Source organism: Haliaeetus albicilla, chromosome 11 (assembly GCF_947461875.1).
Source record: "Haliaeetus albicilla chromosome 11, bHalAlb1.1, whole genome shotgun sequence".
In the NCBI taxonomy this organism is placed as follows: Eukaryota; Metazoa; Chordata; class Aves; order Accipitriformes; family Accipitridae; genus Haliaeetus; species Haliaeetus albicilla.
This window is the reverse complement of record NC_091493.1, coordinates 26,562,754-26,582,125: the sequence shown is the minus strand read 5'-3', so window position 1 is coordinate 26,582,125 and position 19,372 is coordinate 26,562,754. Positions and strand designations below refer to the sequence as shown.

The following is a 19,372-nucleotide window of genomic DNA, read 5'->3' as shown; positions in this document are numbered from 1 at the left end:
CCACTTCCAATTCTGGGGGAAATCTGCAGCAGGGTATGAGCTGCTGGAAGTTGTCCCTGTTTCTCCAGGCATGCTGTACGGAGCTTAGCTATAGCAGTGGTACAGAAAGGAGAGAGCCGTCTTGGCAGATTATTTAACGCCTCGGACAGCTCTGTTCTTTCGGAGCCTTCAAGCACTTGTCCCCAGAAATCAAAGCTCGTTTCCCCACCTGCAACCACCCACGTCCCTTCGTGCCCCCGGTGTCCATGGGTGACCCTCACCGGCCACCGAGGCACTGCGGGCTCTGCTGGGGTCCCGCAAGCTCCCGCTCCGCAAAGTCGTGGAGGGAGCAGTGACATGAAACAGCGACTTCACGCAAACCCCCGACCCTCTCGGTACTGCGGCTGGCAATTCAAAGCCGCCGGTGATGTGCATGGCACTGAAAAACCGGTGTCACCTACTCTTGTCCCCAGCTTATGTTTACACACCGTGTTTAATTTGTTTGTTTTCTGTCGTGCACTCTCTAAGCCGGTTTTCGGGATTCCACCTGGGTGGTTAGAAACAGCATCCGCAAAACCTTTGGGGTGGAGACGGCTCTGCCTTCGCCCCGTGCTTGCTCGGTGAATCGGCAGCACTGGAAATTACAACTAGTTACAGGTGGAAAATACAATTAATACAACAATGGAAAATGCAGTTAATTAATTAATTAAAATTACAAGTGTGGAGAATGCTATTTGCGTAAATGGCCGATTGCGTTTAAACCCAGATAATCCCTTGTACTCCCCATCCCCGGGGCATCGGTCCCCCGGGCGGAGCTCGCTGGGTGTTTTACTCCGCGGGGAGCGAGTGGGGTGGGGATTAGGGTTTGGAAACCCCGATAATTTTCTATTTCTGGATCACCCCCCCCCCCTTTCTTTTTGTCACGATTAATCCCAAACACGCTCTGTTCCTCCGCACTTTCTGCGCTGCAAACGACGTGCGGCGAGTTTTGTCAGCGCCCTGCCAGGTCTCGGATGTATTTCTGCCGGCGAAGTAAAAGCGTCTGAACCCGCCGAAGTCCCCTAACTTCGGGGACCGAAGGGACCCCCGGGCAGGGCGAGGACTCGTCCCCGCAGCCGCCCACCTGTACGGCAGCTGCCTGCGGCGGGGGGGGGGGCTGCCCCTCCTGCCCGGCCCTCCTCTCCAAAGGCTAATGCAAACAGCAGCAAATTAGATTTAAGTTTACCCATTGGTTCTGCCATAGTTTGTATTTGCTTTTTGCGTGCTAATTAACCTCGGGAAGGGGGGGAGGGGGGGATAAATAAATAAACGCAAGGATTTACCGAGGAGGATTTTGAGGTTTTTAGAGCTAAGCCCGTAACAATGTTTGCAATAATTAAGACCATTATTATTGGATCTTCCTGTTCATTAGTGAAAGCTACTTTGTTAGCGGAGACGGCAGGGCGTGCCGGCTCCCTGCCCGCACGGCGTTTGCGGAGCTGCCTGCGCCCCTGCCCCCGAGGGCTGCTTTTAAGACGGGGGCGGGGGGGGACGGGGAGGAGAGAGACGCGGATCTGTTGGCAAAACAGGACTTTGTCTGATGGGGAAAAGGCCTCGGGCTCGGGGCGGGCAGGAGACAAAAGCAGCCGCCGCTCCCCCGGCGAGCGAACAAACAAGGCAGCTGCCGGCAGCCGGGGTCGGAGCGGCGAGCAGCCCCCATGGGCGCGGGGGAGCCGCAGGATCGGGGGCGATATCACGACTGCCACCCTCTGGGTCGCGACAGGCCTGGCTGTCGCAGGGGTCAGCGCTTCTGGGAGCGGGGGGATAGCCAGGGGGAGGCGGCGGAGCGACACGCGTGTCCAGCACGCGTCTGCTCCCTTACCGCACGGCTGTATTAACTGGCACGGCGAGCGTAATTAAGCTGGGAGTTAATAACGGGGCAGAGCCCCCGGTGTCCCCCGCTGCCGTCGGTGCCCTCGGGGGTGGCGGCCAGACGCCGTTCATTAGCGGGGCTGGTGCGGGGCGGGTGGCCAAGGGGACGGGGCTAATGGGATTACACGCATTTCTGCACGGTGGAGAGAGGGGCTGGTGCCGCAGGACCAATAATTTATTGGCAGATGCTCCTCCGGCAACCGGCAACATTGAATATTCATGGAACGCCGCCGGGCACTTCGGCCCCCATCGGCCACCACCCCGCTCCCTCCCCTCCCGCGGGTACCCCCGACCGGGGGGCTCTCATCCCTGCCGGGCCCCCCGGCCTGTTGCACGGAGCCTGTCAGTCCCGGGGCGGTGGGAGGTAGGGAGACAGCCGGGGGGGTGGTGGGTGCTGGGCGACCTGCCCTTCGGGACTCCGCGGCACCCGCATTGCCTGCGCCCGTAGATGCGATGAGCTGTGACCGTTCTCTTCCTTCTCCCGAACCCATTTTCTCCAGGCAGCCAGCGGCTACCAGGAGGCCATGGGAGAGTTTGCGAACTGCTCTAAATACTTATTTTTGGTAGACAGCAACTGCCCCCGGGAGATGTCGTTGACAGCGCGGAGCCGGCCGCGCTCCCCGCCCGGGCCCTGCTGCGCTCCCCCGGCCCCGCCGCTCCTTCCCCGCTGATATTAACTCGTACCCCCTCGGTCGTTTGTAACCATAAAGGGGAGAAATATTGTTGCGGGCGAAGTTCGTGCGATGCTGCGGCTCCCGCTGCGCTAGGCACTTTATACTCATTAAGTGCAGCGGCGCTAAGTCATTACTGTAATAAGGAGTTATGCTGAATACAAGGGGCCACGCTTCCAAAGCCATAAATTACAACTGTCAGTGCGTATTCGAGGGATCAACAGAGCTGGGAGTAATTATTTACAGCGTGCTTTATAGAGCAATTAAAAATTCCCCAAATGGTGTTAATTGCTTTTAATGCGCAGGAAGCGCGGCCCGCCCTTCCCGCGGACGCGGAGCCGGGGCAAAGCCCCCTCCGCCGGCGGGGTCCGGGGACCCTCCGCAGGGGCTGGGGCTCGGTGGGAATTGCGGGAAACGAGATTTCGCGTTGGGAAGCCCGCACCGCCGCGGGAGGCCGGCTGGTTGGTGCGGGGCTCGCCCTGCTTCGCTATCGGCGGCTGTCGCGACACTTGCGACGTAACTCAGAGGGAGCGGCAGCGCTGAAAGGCAGAGAGCCCCGACGGCAGCGGGGACCGCGTCCCCCTGCTCCGGGCAGCGGCGGGGGCTGCCCGGCGGGGCCGTCGTGCCCCGGGGCCGCCTGGCAGGGCTCTCTGGCCGGCTCCTGTGCGCAGTCCGGGCCCCCGCGGCCCCCCATGGGCACCGGTTCCTCCACCGTAATTGATTTCACAGGGGTCGGGACGAGAGAGAAAGAGCTGCGGGAGGTGATGGACGTGCAGAAGGGTGAATAATCACCCGGGGCTGGGGGAGCCCCCAGCCCAATGAATTAAACGAATTAAGTAGTGAGGAAGGGAAGGAGTCGGGGTACACCCTTCTGCTGATGGGGCGAGGGTGTGTTTGTCACCGCGCACCTGCCTGCAGCTCTCCTTTTAGGAAAATAGGAGGAACTTACAGGTTCCAGAAAGCACTGCTCCAAGTGCAGGTTTTGGAGTGAGCCCAGTGCGCTTTCCTGGGACCTTGCCAAGGTCCCAGACACACCACTTTTGTCCCCAGCCCCTGCAGGAAGGCTTGTATTTCACAGCAGTCTCCTGGCCAGCAGCTGCAAGGCAAGGAGGCAGCTTGCGATGCCAAGCTCCTGGGAGCCCCGAGCTGTAGAGGAGCTCAGTGGTGAAGGGGATCCCTGGAAATCCAGCAAGGCAGAAGAAAAAGGGGAGTGGAGGGTGGAGGTCAGGCCCTGGCTGGGCTGCCTGTCTCCGCTAGCAGGAGGCAGATGCACCCGATCAATGAGACAACCTGAGAAAGGATCCCCAGGCCTTCATGGGGAGGGAGAGGGGAGCCTTACACAGCACGGGAAGGACCCTAGTCTCCATTGCCATCTCCCAGCGTGGACATAACAAGCCCGCAACCCTCAGCTGGGACAGGATTGAACCACTGATTTGGAAATGAGCCTGTCCCAGCAGCTGCTTGGGGCAGGTGAGGGGGAACAAAAGTTTCAAGGCTGGCAGGAATAAGTAAGTGGCCATGGGTGCTTGAAAGGGGTGAGACGCTCTGGAGAAGTAGACACTAACGGCATTGGGCTCCTCCATGTACTGATTTTGCAGTAACTTAGTGCATGTGACAGCGCCTGCATTGGAGACTTTCTTCCACCTCTGAAGAGGGCTGATCCAGCTTGTTGATATTTCCTGCAGAAAAAGATTTCTCTGGCCAGAAAAGAAACCCCACTGCCCTAAATAGCTCTTAGGGCAAACACCTGAGAATGCCTGTCTCCCCGGGGCTCTGCTTAGTGTGATCTCTGAGTGATTTTTTGCAGGGCCTGACATCCAGAGACCTAGCAAAGATGGACAAATCCAGCCCTCAGCTGGTGGGAGGATGCTGGCTGGGGATCTGACTCCAAGCATCAGCCAGGCAGAGCCAGCTGGACTGGGGTGCCTCTGCTCCCTGCCCTAGGCATCCATTTGTAGGATCATTGGATGCACCTCCAAGCGGGTGCTGACCCTTGTAAATGCTCCTGTTGGGATGTGAACCCAAAAGCACCAAGACTGTCCCTGGTATATCCTGGTGCGTGAGCTTGCAGCACTGCGTGTCCTCTTAGAGGACTGAAGTCCTCTTTACCCCCCCAAATTAGGGAGCTGGATGCAAAGGCTACAAATTAATTGCTAGCTCTCATGAGATGGATTATTTCCAGAACCTTGTGCTCTACAGCACTGCTCAAGCCCCAGGCGCAGAGAGCCCAAGGGGAAACTAAGGTCAGCACCAATTTGAACAGGAGCATCTGAACCGGGTGTTGTCCTGAAGCTTAGATGTGCAGTGCCCAGACTTCCAATGCCAGAAGCTGTGTGGCTTTCCTAAGGCTGCAGGTGAGGTCTGTGGCTTGTGCAGGGATTAAATCCTGGGGCTGTGCATCCTCCCAAAACCCATCAATAATTGCCATTGACTTCCAGAAGGCTTGAATCCCAGTTGGGACCTAGCCCTGCCTGCCCTTCTGCTTTGTCCTCACCGGGTGCTGGGCAGAGGAAGACCTGACTTACCTGTAGTCTGTCTCCTGGTCTGTTTTATTGCCTGAAAGCCTCTACCTTGGGCTCAGCAGCTGGGGGCTGTGACCCTCATTAGCCAGCCTAGCTCACTGGTGGTGACCTTGTGATTTCTCAGGGCCAGTCCCTCCAGGGCCCTCAGCATCTGCTCAGCCTGGGGGATCTCTGGCACAGGGAAGGCCAAAGGTTTTGCCCAGCATCGACCGGGGCCTTTGGAATCCACAAGCAGCATCAGAAGACTGTTGAGAGAGGGCAGCTCCCGGGTCTCAGCAGCAGAGCTGGGTCCCTCTGGATGTCAGCGCTCAGTGCCAGGGGACTCTGTGGCACCGTGCGAGGCCGGCATGGCATGCTTTGCCACTTCCCTGTGGAGACAAACTGACATGCTCAGGGCTGGTGAGCAGGGTCTGCCCCACATCCCCCATGTGGGAAGGGGTTGGAGAAGAAGGCCAGGCTGGTACTGGACAAGGGCAAAGGCAGCTGCAGCCCTGGGGGATGAGAAGGCCCCCTGCCCGAGGGCAGCCTCCTGGCCCCGGCTGGCCCCAACCCTCGCTCCCTCCCTCCCTCCCTCCCCTCCCAGCTCCTCCTAACCACAAGGACTTTGGTTGATGGAGCTGGCGCCAGTGAGTTCCCTGAAGAGTTCAGAAGTCAAGAACTGAGGCAGGTACAGGGAGGGGGGGAAACCTGACCCCGGCAGGCAGGCAGGGCTGGGCGGTGGAGGGGGAGCAAGCCGGGCACTGGGCACCAGCTGGGCATAGGGCTGAGGGGCGGCTGTGAACTGCTGCTGCCCGCTGTGCCTCCAGTGCTTCCCCAGCGTGGGGCCATGGTGGTGGGTGCGGTGATAGTGGTGGGTCTTGGGGTGTCACAGCAGGGTTGTGGCTGGGGTGAGGGTGGCAGGAACCCACGAGCACTGGTGTGTCAGTGTGTGCGTGTGTGTGTCTGGAGGTGTCTGAATGCATAGGTATAGGGGTGCATTGATGTGTGTTGTGGGAGTGAATGTGCATGTGTGAATGCGCATGTGAATGCATACAGTCATGAAGGTGTGAGTGAGAATGCACATGTGTGTGAATTTGTGTGGGTGCAGGGAGGGTTGTAAGTGTCTGTAAGAATGGGGGGGCATGTGAGTATGTGTGCACAAATGTAGGTGCAAGCAAATGCGTGGGACTGTGTGGCAGCATGGGTGCCTGTGAGCTCATGAGGGTGTTTGTGAGCGTGTGTGTTTGTGAGGGTGAGGCCGTGTGAGTGGGTGTGTGTGTATGTGAGAATGCAGATGGGATATGTGTATGTATAGCGGTGAGTGAGGAGGTGTACCTGAGTGCATGGGCACGACTTCCTATGCCAGTGCATTTGTATTGCACGGGGGATGCCCCAGAGCGGACTGTCTTGCAGGACCCCCACGGTCCCCCGTGGGCACTAAAGCACTGGCACATCGAAGACGTAGAGGGCAGCGTTTGCCCCAGCCGAGGCGGAGGGGGCCTGTCGGCCCCAGCCAGGAGAAGGGAGGTCGCAGCGGGCTGCCCAGTGCTGGCAGAGCACAAACCAGTGGGAAAACCCTCGACTCCGCAGAGCTGGAGCTCTGGGCAGAGCCGGTCGGCAGGGCAGGGGGCTGGAGCCGGTCGTGCCCCCAGCCCCACAGGCTGCTCTGCCCCCCACCCAGCTGCGCGGAGCAGGAGCACCGACGGGCCAGGGCCAAAACAAGTTTTGCAGCAAATCACGGCAGCGGCTTTCAATTTCTAAAAAATATTTATTTACTTCTCTATTTATTTATTTATCAACGAAACCACTCATCTCCCCGCGGGCAGGCGCGGGAGGGGGCGGCGGCGAAGGCGCGGCCGGGGCCGTCAGCAGCGGGTGCCCGGTCCAGCCCCCGCCCCGCCGCCGTGTACGGCGCTGCCCCGGGGGGAGCAGCTGGGGCCGGCCCTCGTCCCGGGGGAATGAGACAGCCGGGTTCTCTGGGGGGAGGTGTGCCCCAGGCGCCCATCACCTCCTCCCGTGATACCCCCTCCACGGGCCTGGGCACCCGTGGAGGCCCTCCTGACCACCCCCGTTCTGGGGTCTGGAGATGGGGGGATCCCCCTCCTCCTCCACGGCTTTCTGAGAGGTGCTGACTTTTGAAATGGAGACAACCCCCTCCGGAGAAAAGGGGCACGGTGGGTCTGCGACCCCTCCAGGAGGGGATCCCCCGGCTTCAGGCCTCGCACGGGATCAGCTGGCAGCCCACGGGGATCACGGCCCAGGGCCCCCCCCCCCCGGGGGGCTGGCAGCCAGGACCTCCCCCCCCCCTCAGCAGCCCAAGGCCACAAACTCCGAGACAAAACGTCCCCCTCTGCCGCCGGGTACCTGCTGCTCCTTTACCCACCCCAATGCCCTGTGCGCACCCAGCGCTGACTTTATAAGGCCGAGGCGGGTGGTGATTTTTTTTTTTTTTGGGGGGGGGGAGCTGGGGAAGAAGAAACTCCTTTTCTCGTGTGCTCTTCTCTGCTGTCATTCACTCGGCTCTTTTCAGCATCCAGCCAATGGAGAGTGAGGGCCCGGGAGCAGCAGGCCTTGGGTAGCGTGATTGATGGGCAAGCGGGGCGCTCGCACTCGCACTCCGCCGCGGCCGCGCTCCGCTCCGCGGGGCTCTCGGCTCCCCACCGCCTGCGGCGGCGAGGGGTCCCCGGGGCACCTTCGTGTGTGTGTGTGTCTCGGGTGAGCGGCTCCCGGCTCGGCGTCTTGGTTGGGTCTCGGCGGCGTGGGGGCACCGGGTCTCATCGGAGCGGGACCGGCGTGCGTGGGTGTCGCTTCTCTGCTGCCGGAGGCTGTTGGGTCCAGCGGGTCAGTGCGGAGCGGCTGCGCCTCGCGTGTGCGGCTCCCGTGCCTCGGCCGGGCACGGGTGTCGCGTCCCGGGCTGCGGGGTTGCTCGGCTCCCGTGCCCCGGTTGCGCATGGCTCTGCTGTCGGGTCTTCGGGCTGAGCGTGTGGCTGCCGCGTCCCGGCCGTGCGTGGCTCTGCTGGTGCGTCTCGGGGTGCGCGGGCGCCCTGCCATGGGACCGAGCGCGTAGCCGGCGCGTCCCGGCTGTGCGCGGCTCCCTTGCGTGGCCTTGCCGTGCTTCGGGGCGGTGCGGGGCTGTGCTGCCCGGCCCGGCGCGGAGGTCCGGCCCCGGTGCCCCGGGGCGTTGCGTGCGGCTCCGCTGCCGGGGCCGGGCGGCGGCATGGAGCACCTCGGGGCTCACCACCTGCACCAAGGCCAAGCCGAGCCCATCAGCTTCGGCATCGACCAGATCCTCAACACGTCGGAGCCGGGCAGCTGCATGGTGTCGCACCCGCGGCTGCAGGACTCGGCGGACTACGGGCTGGGCTGCATCGTGGGCAGCGCCTACAACACGGTCACGGGTGGCTACGGGGCGAGCGGCGGCGCGGCCGGCGCCTACACCGGCACCTCCTGCAGCATGGGCGGCCTGCCCGGCTCCTACAACGTGAACATGGCGGTGAGCATGAACGGCAACACCTTGAGCTCGGCCGGGGGGGTGATCCGCGTCCCGGCCCATCGCCCGGTGACCGGCGGCGTGCACCAGCCCCTCTCCGCCGCCGTGCCGGCGGTGAACGGCATGAACAGTCTCACGGGGCTCACCTTTCCCTGGATGGAGAGCAACAGGCGGTACACAAAAGACAGGTTCACAGGTGAGTCGGGCCACCGGGACCCCCCCTTCCCTCCCTGCTCCCGCCGCCCCGCTCCCTTCCCCGCCGCCTGGCCTCGGCGCGGCAGCCGCTGCCCGCCGGGGAAAGCGAGATCCGGCCCCGGCTGCAGAGAGCGGCCCGGATCGCCCCGGGAAGTCGGTCCCGGCGGAGGCCAGAAGCAAGAAAGGGTGGAAAATCAGGCGCATTCAGTCCCCGCTAAATGCATTGGTTCTGGATTGGTTTGGTTTAGTTTTTATTTTAGGGGTGTTTTGGGTTTTTTGTTTGTTTGTTTCTTCGTTTGTTTTTTTTTTAGCGGTCGTTTGGTTTTGTTGTTGTTTTTTTCTTTTCCTCTCTCTTTTTTTTTTTTTTCCCCGGGATACGGCCCGGGAAAGGCCGGCAGGGAGGAAACGGGATGGCAAACTCCACACACTTCCCGCAAGTCCCGGGCACGGCTGCCTGCTCCCCGCGGCCCCGCCACCCGACCCAACACCCACGGAAAGTTTCCTTTAAAATAGAGGGTTATTTCGGAGGCATAGCCCGGCCCGGCGGGAAGGGAGCCCGGCGGCCCCGGCCCTCGCCCGCCCGGGAAGGCCGGCCTGTTGCCGGCCGCTCGTAAGGCTGTTTTTCCCGTGCGTACCGTAACCGGGCTGCGTTTCTCCGGCTGCGGGTTTCGGCTCAGCCTTTCTCCCGCCAAAAGGGACTTTTTACAGCCCCGAGCAGAGCCGGACTCAGGCTGGAGCCGCTTTCCGGACCCGCCGCCGTTTCCAGGTGTATCTGGGCTCGTCCTTCGGCGCCAACAAAGCAAAATCTCGAACAACGAAAATAAATTAAAAAACAAAAACAAAAAAGCAACGAAATTGCGGCGGGGGAAACATCGACCCCCGCTCCTGCAGCGCCCGCACCGGCTCCTCTTCCCGGGGGCGGAAATCGAGGCCCGATTTTTGCAAGTTCACGTTTAATTTCGACCCGATGGCGCTCGGCTGGGGCACGGCCGCGGGCGAACAACCGGGCCGTTCCCCTGGCAGGCACCGGGCTGAATTGCACGGAGCCCCTTCCTGGCCCGGCCCGGCTGAGACACGCCGCAAGTTTTCCCCAATTATTTTTTGTTCCTGTGGGGAAAAACAAAAAAAGAAAAATAAACAATAATACTAAAAAGAAACAAAACAACGAATCGCAACTCCCGTTTCCGGCCCGGGAAGTTATTTCCCGCGTACGAAACGCGGGGCCGAGGACGGCGGGTTTACCGCCGCTCCCAAACGAAATTAAACCGAGCCCCGTTCACACGAAGCGCGGACGCCAGGACCGGCTGCCGCTATTGCCCCCCTCGCCCTCGCCCCCGGCACTTCGCCGGGCAAGCGGCCGCCTTCCCCGCCGCCAAAGGCGAACGGTGCCCGGCCGGTGCCCCCCCGGCAGCCCCCGAGGAAGGCGCCGGGGACGCCGCCGCGTTTTTGCAGCCCGTGCGCGGATGTCGGCGGGGAAGCGGCGGCTTCGCAGCGGGGGGGTCCCCATCCCAGCGCCCGGGAGCCGGAGCCCCTCTGCTGATCTGTCGCTGCTTGCTTCTTTGCCTCTCATCCCCCCTCCTCCCGTGTCCCCCCCAGTGGCCCTCTCACCCTTCACTGTAACACGCCGTATAGGTCACCCCTACCAGAACCGCACGCCTCCCAAGAAGAAGAAGCCGCGCACCTCCTTCACCCGCCTGCAGATCTGCGAGCTGGAGAAGCGCTTCCACCGGCAAAAATACCTGGCCTCGGCCGAGCGTGCTGCCCTGGCCAAGGCCCTCAAGATGACGGACGCCCAGGTGAAGACCTGGTTCCAGAACCGGCGCACCAAGTGGAGGTGAGGGGATGGGGGGCTCGGCAGATGTGGGGGGCAGGCGCTGGGGCAGCCCAGGGGGAGAGGGCCCGGCTGCTGCCGGCTCTGCCAGCGGCATTGGTGGCTCCGAGCTGGGGTGCGAGCCCTGCAAGCGCGCGCACAGGGGAGTCACACGTGTGTCTGAATGTGAATGTGTGTGTACACATGCATGGGAATGCCCGTGTGCATGCACAGCAGTGTGTGTGCGTGCAGCACCTGTGGATGCGAGTGTGTGTGGGGTGTAGGCCGTGTGTGCACACACCTGTACGTGCATGCAGTGTATGAGAGTGTGTGCACACTGGTGGGTGTGTGTGCAAGCAGGACATGCATGTGTAACTGTGCACCTTGTGTGCGAATGCTTTTGTGTGAAGGCCACATGCGCTTGGGTGTGCCCACACGCGGTGCGTGTACGTGTGTGTGCCTGTGTGTGAGCGTACACGGGGGTGTGCGTGCAAACCAGATGCCGCCGTATGGATGCGTGTGCGGTGTGCATGCGGGCAGCGTGCGTTCCATCTGTCTCTGTGTGTGTATGTGAGCACACCGGGTCTGCGTGCAAGTAGGTGTGCACGTACGCAACGCGGATGAACGCGTGTGTGCCTACACACGTGCACGGTGCGCCGTGTGGGGCAGGGGGGTGTGCGGTGGGTGCAGGCGGTACCACCGGGAGCCCGGTGGGTGCAGCGGCTCCATCGCACCTTTCCCCGGCAGCAGCCCGCGGGAGCCCTCGGCCCGGCCCGGCCCGGCCCGGCGGGGTGCGCCCGGGGGGACGGGGGCGGTGTGCGGGAGCCGGACCCACCGGTGCGCGGCCGCGGGGGCAGCGGGACCCTCCGGCGCCGGGGCAGGGCCGCACCCCGGCGTGGGAGCGCGGCTGGGGCCGCATCCTGCTGCCAGGATATAGGGCTCTGCATAACGCGAAGATTTTCAGCCCCGCGGGGTGTACGGCACCTCCTTGCCAAAACGCTTTCTTTTTGTTCTCCTGCCGGGCGTGCCGGTGAAGCCGGGCAGGAGAGGAAGAGGAGGCCAGGCTCACACGGAGCCTCCCGGGTTCTGTTGCCGTGACCCTGCCCTTCCCAGGCTGCAGCTTCCCTGGAGTGTCCCCGGGGAAGGCACCCCAGTCCTGGGAGCATCCCCTGCCCTGCGCCGGGCTGGGGACAGGCACCCTGCGGGCGGGGAGGAGACTGGGCAAGGGGCAGCTCCCCGTGCAGGTCAGAGAAGGGGGTGTTACTGGGTGCTGAGCCTTGGGCGCAGGCAGGAATGGGACGGTGATTGCCTGGGGATACTGGGATTGGGTAAGAAATGGGGGACAAGGGACTTGAATCCAAGGGTGTGGGTGAATCCCCCCTCAGCAAGTCCTTCCCTAAAGAAGGAAGATCAGCTCCCCCAGTGCCAGGAAGTCTCTAGCTGGAGTGATCTCTGTCGGCCAGGAGCAGAGTCCTGGAGGAGGAGCACTCCTGCCGTGGCCTGCAAACAGGGTCAGCTATGTCTTCTAACCTGGTTTCCTAAGGAAGCGAGGCAAATGCAGCTTGGCTGGCTCTCCATCTGTCTGTCAATACTCTTTGCGTCTGTTGGCTAAGTTCAGCCCCCTTTGGCAGAGAAGCAGAGGATACAAACCTATTCATATGTTAGGCAAAAAATAGCTGGGTAAAGAGAAACAAAACCCTGGTTCTGCCTAAGGGAAAGGCTACAGCGTGACCTCAGCCGTCGTATTAGACATGGGAGAATCCCCACCAGCCTGATCCAGAGGGTCTCGCGCCTGTAAGCTCTGCTTGTTTGCATCTGTGCATGCTGGGTGTTGTGGTGGAGATGCAGATACCCCGGCCGATGGCAGGCCTGGCTCGGCGCCCCAGGCCCCTGCGCAGGGTAGTGGGCTCTAAGCGGTGCCTGGAGCGCTAGGTGCTGGAAGGAGCCACTTGCAGGCGCAGTGTGAGCTAGGCAGTGGGGAATATCTGAGAAAAGAAAGTTGCTTTAAGCCCTCTGAGGGCTTTAACTGCTTAAATAAATGCATGCTAGGGGAGGAGAGTCCCCCCTCTGCTCGTTGCTTGGATGTCTCTGGAGTGAGGTGGCTGTGTGATCCCCTCCCCAGACTGGGGCTCTTGCTTGAGACACAGGCATCGAGGTTTAGTTCCTTCCAGGCAGATTTGAACCTGCAAATCCCAGCCTGACATGAATGCATGAATGGGCCAGCTGCTTGGAGCGGGGGGATATTTGGGTGCTCACAGCCACCGTGCTCCTGACCGCCCTGGACACAGGGCTCCTTCCCTCCCCCTGGAGCTTCTCTTCATTGTGCAGGGAGTCATTAAATATTCATCGAGGCAGAGATGGAGCTGCTCTTGGGCTGAGCAGGGAGGGCTGATGCTGCTCTGAGCCCCCTCTCCCCGGGATGTCTGACTGAGATGTTGACACAGTGATTAGAGCAGGGACTAAGCCCTGAGCTACCTGCTCCCGGGCAGGAGCCCTGGCCACACGCCTGGAGGCTCAGGTGCCCCGGAGGCCCATCACCCACATCCAGCCCTCACCCATTTCCCCCGGTGGGGACCTAGGGACCCCCTGCCCTGTGCTCTTAGATGTCACTGCAGAGCTCAGAGCTGCCACTTCCAGTCCCTGCAGCCAAAGAAGATGAGACATGTCACATCCCCCTGAGCTGCTAAATTAAAAAGCTGCCGTTTCCCCCGTCACTGATCCACTGAAGCTGCCAGGAGAGCCTCAGCTGGGCCCTGGGGTGTGAGGGAGGGAGGGGGTGCTTTGGGGATCATCCTGGGACTGGCACTGTGAGCCGCCCCAGCAGTGTCACCAGAGGTGCCAGGTGATGTTCACAGTAAAAGCAGAGGTGACCGCAGGCTGCAGTCTCCAGACTGACCTGCTATCCAAGCAAGGGGTGGCTGGGATTTTCATTGTGGATTTAAGTGTGTTCACGCCGTTTCTTCCTATCCCATCCCCTCCTCCCAGACAGCCCAGAGCTGGGACTCTACCAGCGCTGGAAAGGACCCTGCAGGCCCCCTAATCCCCCCCTCGGCAGGATCAGCCCCGCCAGTGTCATTCCAGACAGATGTGTGTCCAACCTGTTCTTAAAAATACCCTCCTTCACCCTGCCCAGACAGTTTATTCTGGGCTTTGATTCTTCTTGCTGCTAAAAATGCGTTTCTACTGTTTAGCTGATATTTTGCTGATTTTTGTCCTGCCTGCCGTGGGCGTGTTGTTGCCTTCATCCAGAGTCTTGACAGCTGGCCACCGCAGCCCAGCGGAGGAGATGGCAGACCTGGGTGCTGGGAAGGGGATGCCCAGGGGGATGTTGCCTGTCTCCCAGCTGTGTGGCACGGCCAGTCAGTGATGTCTCACCTTGCTCCTGCCCCATCCTCGTCACTGCGACATTGTGCGCTTGGCTCTCACTGCTGGGCGCAGAACATGTTTGCAGGGAATCGTACCTTTTGCAACACTGTTGTGTGCCCCTTTGGCTGTTTTGGCTCTGCTTGGATTTTTCCCATGGCGGAAAATAAACCAGAGGTGTGGGCTGCTCCTGGCTGTCTTTGATCAGAGCAATTCTTGCTGGGGCCAGTAAGATAGACAGCCCCAGTCCCCAGTTTATGGGATTTAGTGGCAGTTTGTGCAGGGGATGTGGGACCACGCTGTGGCTAGGTGCCCTCTTTTCCTACCCCCCTCCAGCCCTAAGCACTCAGCGTAACCTATTCTCTCTGGAGATAACCCTCCTTTGCTCCCCCAGGCCCCCCTAACCGCTCTCTCTCTCCTAGGAGGCAGACGGCGGAGGAGCGGGAGGCCGAGCGGCAGCAAGCGAACCGCATCCTCATGCAGCTGCAGCAGGAGGCCTTCCAAAAAACCATCAACCAGCCCATCCAAGCCGACCCCATCTGTGTCCACAACTCCTCTCTCTTCGCCCTCCAGAACCTCCAGCCTTGGTCTGATGACTCCACCAAGATCACCAGCGTCACCACTGTCGCCTCCGCTTGCGAATAAGGCTGGCACCTGCCAGCGGTATGTGCACCTTCTGCCGGCGGGGCTGTCCCCGGGGGGACACGTGGCATCCCTGGTGGGATGCGTGGCATCCCTGTTTCTCCCCAGGGAAGGCTGGCACCCCACGGTCCTTTGGCCACATGTGCATCCCACGTGTCTGGCTGGGGAAAGCCTCCACGAAGACCGAAAGGAAGGGAAACCACCCCAGAAACTCTCCCCACCCATGGGGTTGCTGGAGCAGCGGTGGTGTCTCACCTCCCCTCAACCCTTTTGTTCTCTTGAAAGTCTTCAGTGCTGACCGTGAACTTGCTGACGTGCTGCCAGACAAAAGCCCAGCCCTGACAGACATGACTGCCGGTGTGCACCCAGCTGGGGGAGAGAAAACTTCCTTTGGATTCTGCTGGTGGCAGTGCAAAGCCTGGGGTCACCCTTATATATCCATACATATATATATATATATATATAAAAAAAAAGTGTATGTATATATATATATGTATACTTTGGACTGACGGCTTGAAACAAAAGGAGGAGGCTCCCTGGAAAGTGTGTCTCTGCTGCGAACCTCCTCAGGTTGTCCGCGCCGGAGACGCTCGGGGATGCAACAAATGGAGGAAATAGCAGCAATTTCTGCTTGCGCCAGATGGGAACCCTTCGGATCTCACCTCGCTGTCTCTCCTCCCCTTTTTCATTAATTTTTTTCTTGCAAAGGGGGAATAAGAGAAGGATCTGACAGACTCCTGAGGATGGTAAATATGATATCTCAATTGTATGAAGAGCCCAAACTGTCCCCGGCTGCCACAGACTCCGTGCCCATCAGCGTGTATTTTAATAACAAGAAGACCTTGGTGGCAGTTTGCGAGGGTAATGCAGTTTCTTTCCATGGATTATTTCCATATCATTTGCAAAATGTTGTCCAATGTTTTATTTTACCTGTTTCCCTTTAGAAGGCAGTTCCTGATGGTAAAGAATTGGTTTCACTCTCAACTGTTTAACTTAGTTGTTTCTTTAATTGTACCAAGGGAATGAGACAAAATTAAACAAAGCACTTCTTATAGCAAATGCCAGGAATATATATATATATATATATATATACAGTATATATTTTTCAGTTACTTATAATCTAAAACAGCACTGCCAATTTAAGCAGCTAGTACAAACAAGCAATCAGAAAACCTATTTTCAGTGAGATTTTTGAAGTCATTCGTTCATTTGGTTTTTTTAAGTTATGCACTTATAAGGTGTTTTATGTGTATTCATTTTATAAAGTGCTTGTGTAATTTATGTGGAAATGAAAAAGAAAATAAAAAAAAATAATCTCCAGGGTACTGAATAAATCATTTAAAGCCTTGCTCTTCCCTGCCTATTAGTTCCCTGAGAGGAGACAGCGTATCTACAACTACTGCTGAAGTCTCTGCTGTTTTTTTTTAATGAAAATAGAGTTAGCGTTTCCATTTGACTTTGCTCAGGTCCACTTGGCTTTGGAAGCTCCAGAGGTGATTTGCTGTATTCTAATCCCCAATCCTGTAAACATTTTCAGGCTTCAACCCAGCAGTGCATTTAGCGCCCGCTTTAATCAAAGCCCTTCTGGGAGGCTTGCTGGGGGTGGCAGGAACTGCGCAGGGGCTTGGCCTTAAACTCATGTTGAATAATTTCTTGAATGAGACCTTGGATTGGGGTCTTGCCTGGGCTGGGAGAGTCTAGAGATGTTCGTGTCTGAGACTTTATATGGAAAGGGGAATTTGGTTATAAAGAAATGTGTAAGAGTATATTTTAGAAACAAGCTTGCAGGGAATTATTCTAGGGACCCTGTTTTCCGTTCATGCTCAGCCTTACTCAGGGATGTTGTCCCCATCTAGGCAAGCCTTTCTCAGAGGAAAATCAAACCAGTGGGAAAACTCCCATCTGCTTCCTTGGGGGAGACTCCCAGCCTCACAGCCAGGGAAGCTGGGTTGACTTCAGCCTGCTGTTTCCTTCCAGCACTGGGAATTACTGGGTAAAGGATGTTGGAGGAGAGGACTGAAAGGGGCGCCCAGCCATGAGCCGCTGGCAGGGGCCGCCTGACGTCGCCCTGGGGGCCAGGCTGCCGTGGGACGTGGGCGACAGAATACCCTGAGCCTTTGATAGCCGGCGGTCGATAGCGCTCCTGGAAGCTGGGTCCTCTGGGTGCAGCGTGGCTGGGAGCTTAAGGCAGTGTGTGAATAGCCTGCTTTACACAAAATCTCTTGTTGCAGGGTAGGGCTGAAAATTTATGGTGCTGCAGGACTTTCCCATCCTGCAGTCCAATACATGAGCGAACACAGAGAAACATTTGCAGCGATGGAGAGACGAAAAGCCAAAAAAAGAAAAAAAAAAAAAGATAAAACACAGGAAAATAAGTAAATACAGAAAACACACGTTTTGGGAAGTATCTTTAAAAAAAGATGCCCCTCAAAAACGCTAAAATAAAATACCTTGTGGTTTTTTTCTGAGATAAATTTCACAGAATTCTTTTGTTTTAATTCTGTTTCATACCACAGACAGATTTTTAGGAGCTGATTAACCTAATTATTTAATATGTGCCCAACTTCGGCTACAAAGATAATTCTGGGCTTAGGGCTTACTCGTTTGGGAGACATTGCTGTGTACAAATCTTTAATGGTTTACAGTTTGTTGCAGTGTACGTTTTTGTTTTCAAGGTTTCTGCGTAGGAAAAAGCACCAACCACAAAATAATAAAAAAAAAGGATGATGGAGCTCACTGTTGATATTAAAAGTGTTTTCTATTTTATTATTATGACACATCAATATCTTAAAATTTAATTCCAAGACAGCCATTTTATAATATCCACGTTATTCAGTTCATATTCCAAAATGTTCCCCAGCAAAGTTGAATGTATGATAATGCACATTCGAGGGCATGTGTTTAGATACAATATTTAGCTACACCTTGTTCTCAAAACTGTTAACTTCCTCCTTTTCTTATCAATCTTTCCTGTTAAAAAAAAAAAAAGACTGAAAGAAAAAAAAGAAATCTTGATATGAAATGACAATATATGTAACATTGGAACCAGAAAAATAGTCGTCCGGTCTTTCTTGTCCCTGGAACAATTGCTTCTGGAAGGGCTTTCTGTTAAAATATTTCTCCTGGATTCATTTTAAAAATTGATTTAGTGGCAGGAGGTGTTTTTGATATCTGCATATGTGCTTCCAGTTATTAATATGATGATCTGTACCTAGACAATAAAAGTTGCCTGAAATATGATGGAATTAAATCAATAAGCAATGACATGAAACAATGACATATAATGGTATGTTTTGTAGACTGACATCACCTCAGCCATATCCTGGGGCCATCCATACCTCACTGAAGGCTGATTTAATTCTTCCTATTATATCTATTTGGCAACAGGAACAAAACTGCATTAAGACACCTTGAAAGTAATTTCCCCCTTCCCTCTATCTCAAAATACAGCGAATCCCACATGTGAAACGGGAGTTAGGAAGAAATGTTTTTTCCACTGTTTGCCTGTATCTAGGAAATACGGACCAAGGTAGAGTGAACTTGGGCTGGAGGGGGAAAGCCTGTGTGATACCTGCAGCCGAGGGCACACGGGCATCGCAGGAGAGCGCACCGTGGTCGTGCACATCTCTGTCACCCACATCTCTGTCGCCCGCAATGCTGCCAGGGACCAAGAGCTATTGATCTCGTTGGGTTGGCTATGGATGTGCTGAGCTTTCGAAGGCAGAATCAGGGGCGGGGGCAGAAAAGCACCATCGTTGCACGAGCAAGCGGAGCATTAAACATCTGTGTGGAGCTGGAAGAGACGAAGCCCAGCTGGATGGGCTGCGGTTGTCTGGGTTTGGTCCCAGCTCAGCAAACTATGTGGGCAGGAGGGAACCAGAGGTCTGGCCCCCATTTAGCCAATTAGTTAAGCACATGAGTCATCCAAATGAGGATCAGTTAGTTTATCTCTGAGGAGGGACGGGCCCAGAGAAAGGCTGAAGGGTCTTTGCTGGAGCCTCCTGTCTTGAATAGAGCCTGCAGTTGTGCTTTTTCCTGGGCATGGGCCAACACGTTTGGTCCCTTGCCGTACGTGCATACCCCAGTTTCTGTGTGAGTACTTGTAGAGACCACATGCAGCTTTTCTTAGGCTGCATTGTCCCATCTATGGGAAGTTTGTTGTATGTTTAATGCTATTTTTCCTGCAGCAGCATCTGCAAGAGTGACCTGTATATGGCATTTGCTAGAGGAAGACTCTGGCGAGTGTATGTGTCCTCTAATACAGTTTGTATAATTGATAATAAAAGGAGGTTCTGACCCTGCAAATACCCATATATAGGATCGTTTTAATTACCTCACTGGGACTGTAGACCAGTATTTTCAGATGTGCTCCTAATTAACCAACCCACCAGAAATAAAAAGCTTATAACTGGGGCTACTGACTCGGCACAGGGCCAGCGGGAGCCCAGCCCCGGGGGAGGCACCCCCCTCCTCGCCGCCGAGGACAGCTTACACACAGTCTAGGGCTAGATGGGGTAGAAAACACAAGCCGATTTACTGACAAAACTGAAAATGGCTTTGCTGAAAACTGTTTGGGTTATAGTAAAACACCAGCCCTGTCTGTGCTTCTGGGACAGCTGGAACTTTTTGAATTAATCTTTTTTTTTTTTTTTCCCTGCCAGAAGACTGGCTGAGTGACACTGATTTCTTTGTGCAACAGTGAGCTTTGATGGCCACTTATTTGAAAAATGTTTGTGAAATAAGATTTGGAATTATCAAAATATCCCAGGTGGAAATTTTCTAAATGAAAAGGGCTGATTTGTGAAGAAAA

The 19,372-nt window shown here is 57.0% G+C and overlaps 1 protein-coding gene across 1 annotated transcript; it reads left to right on the top strand.

Annotated features, from left to right (window-relative positions):
- The first annotated feature begins 8,242 nt into the window (after positions 1-8,242).
- TLX1 (T cell leukemia homeobox 1) lies at positions 8,243-14,979 on the top strand. The gene is made up of 3 exons (XM_069795697.1): positions 8,243-8,748; positions 10,380-10,581; positions 14,343-14,979. Exons 1-3 carry the CDS (start codon positions 8,280-8,282, stop codon positions 14,563-14,565), a joined length of 894 nt encoding a protein of 297 aa, XP_069651798.1. The 5' UTR covers positions 8,243-8,279; the 3' UTR covers positions 14,566-14,979.
- The last annotated feature ends 4,393 nt before the right edge of the window (positions 14,980-19,372 follow it).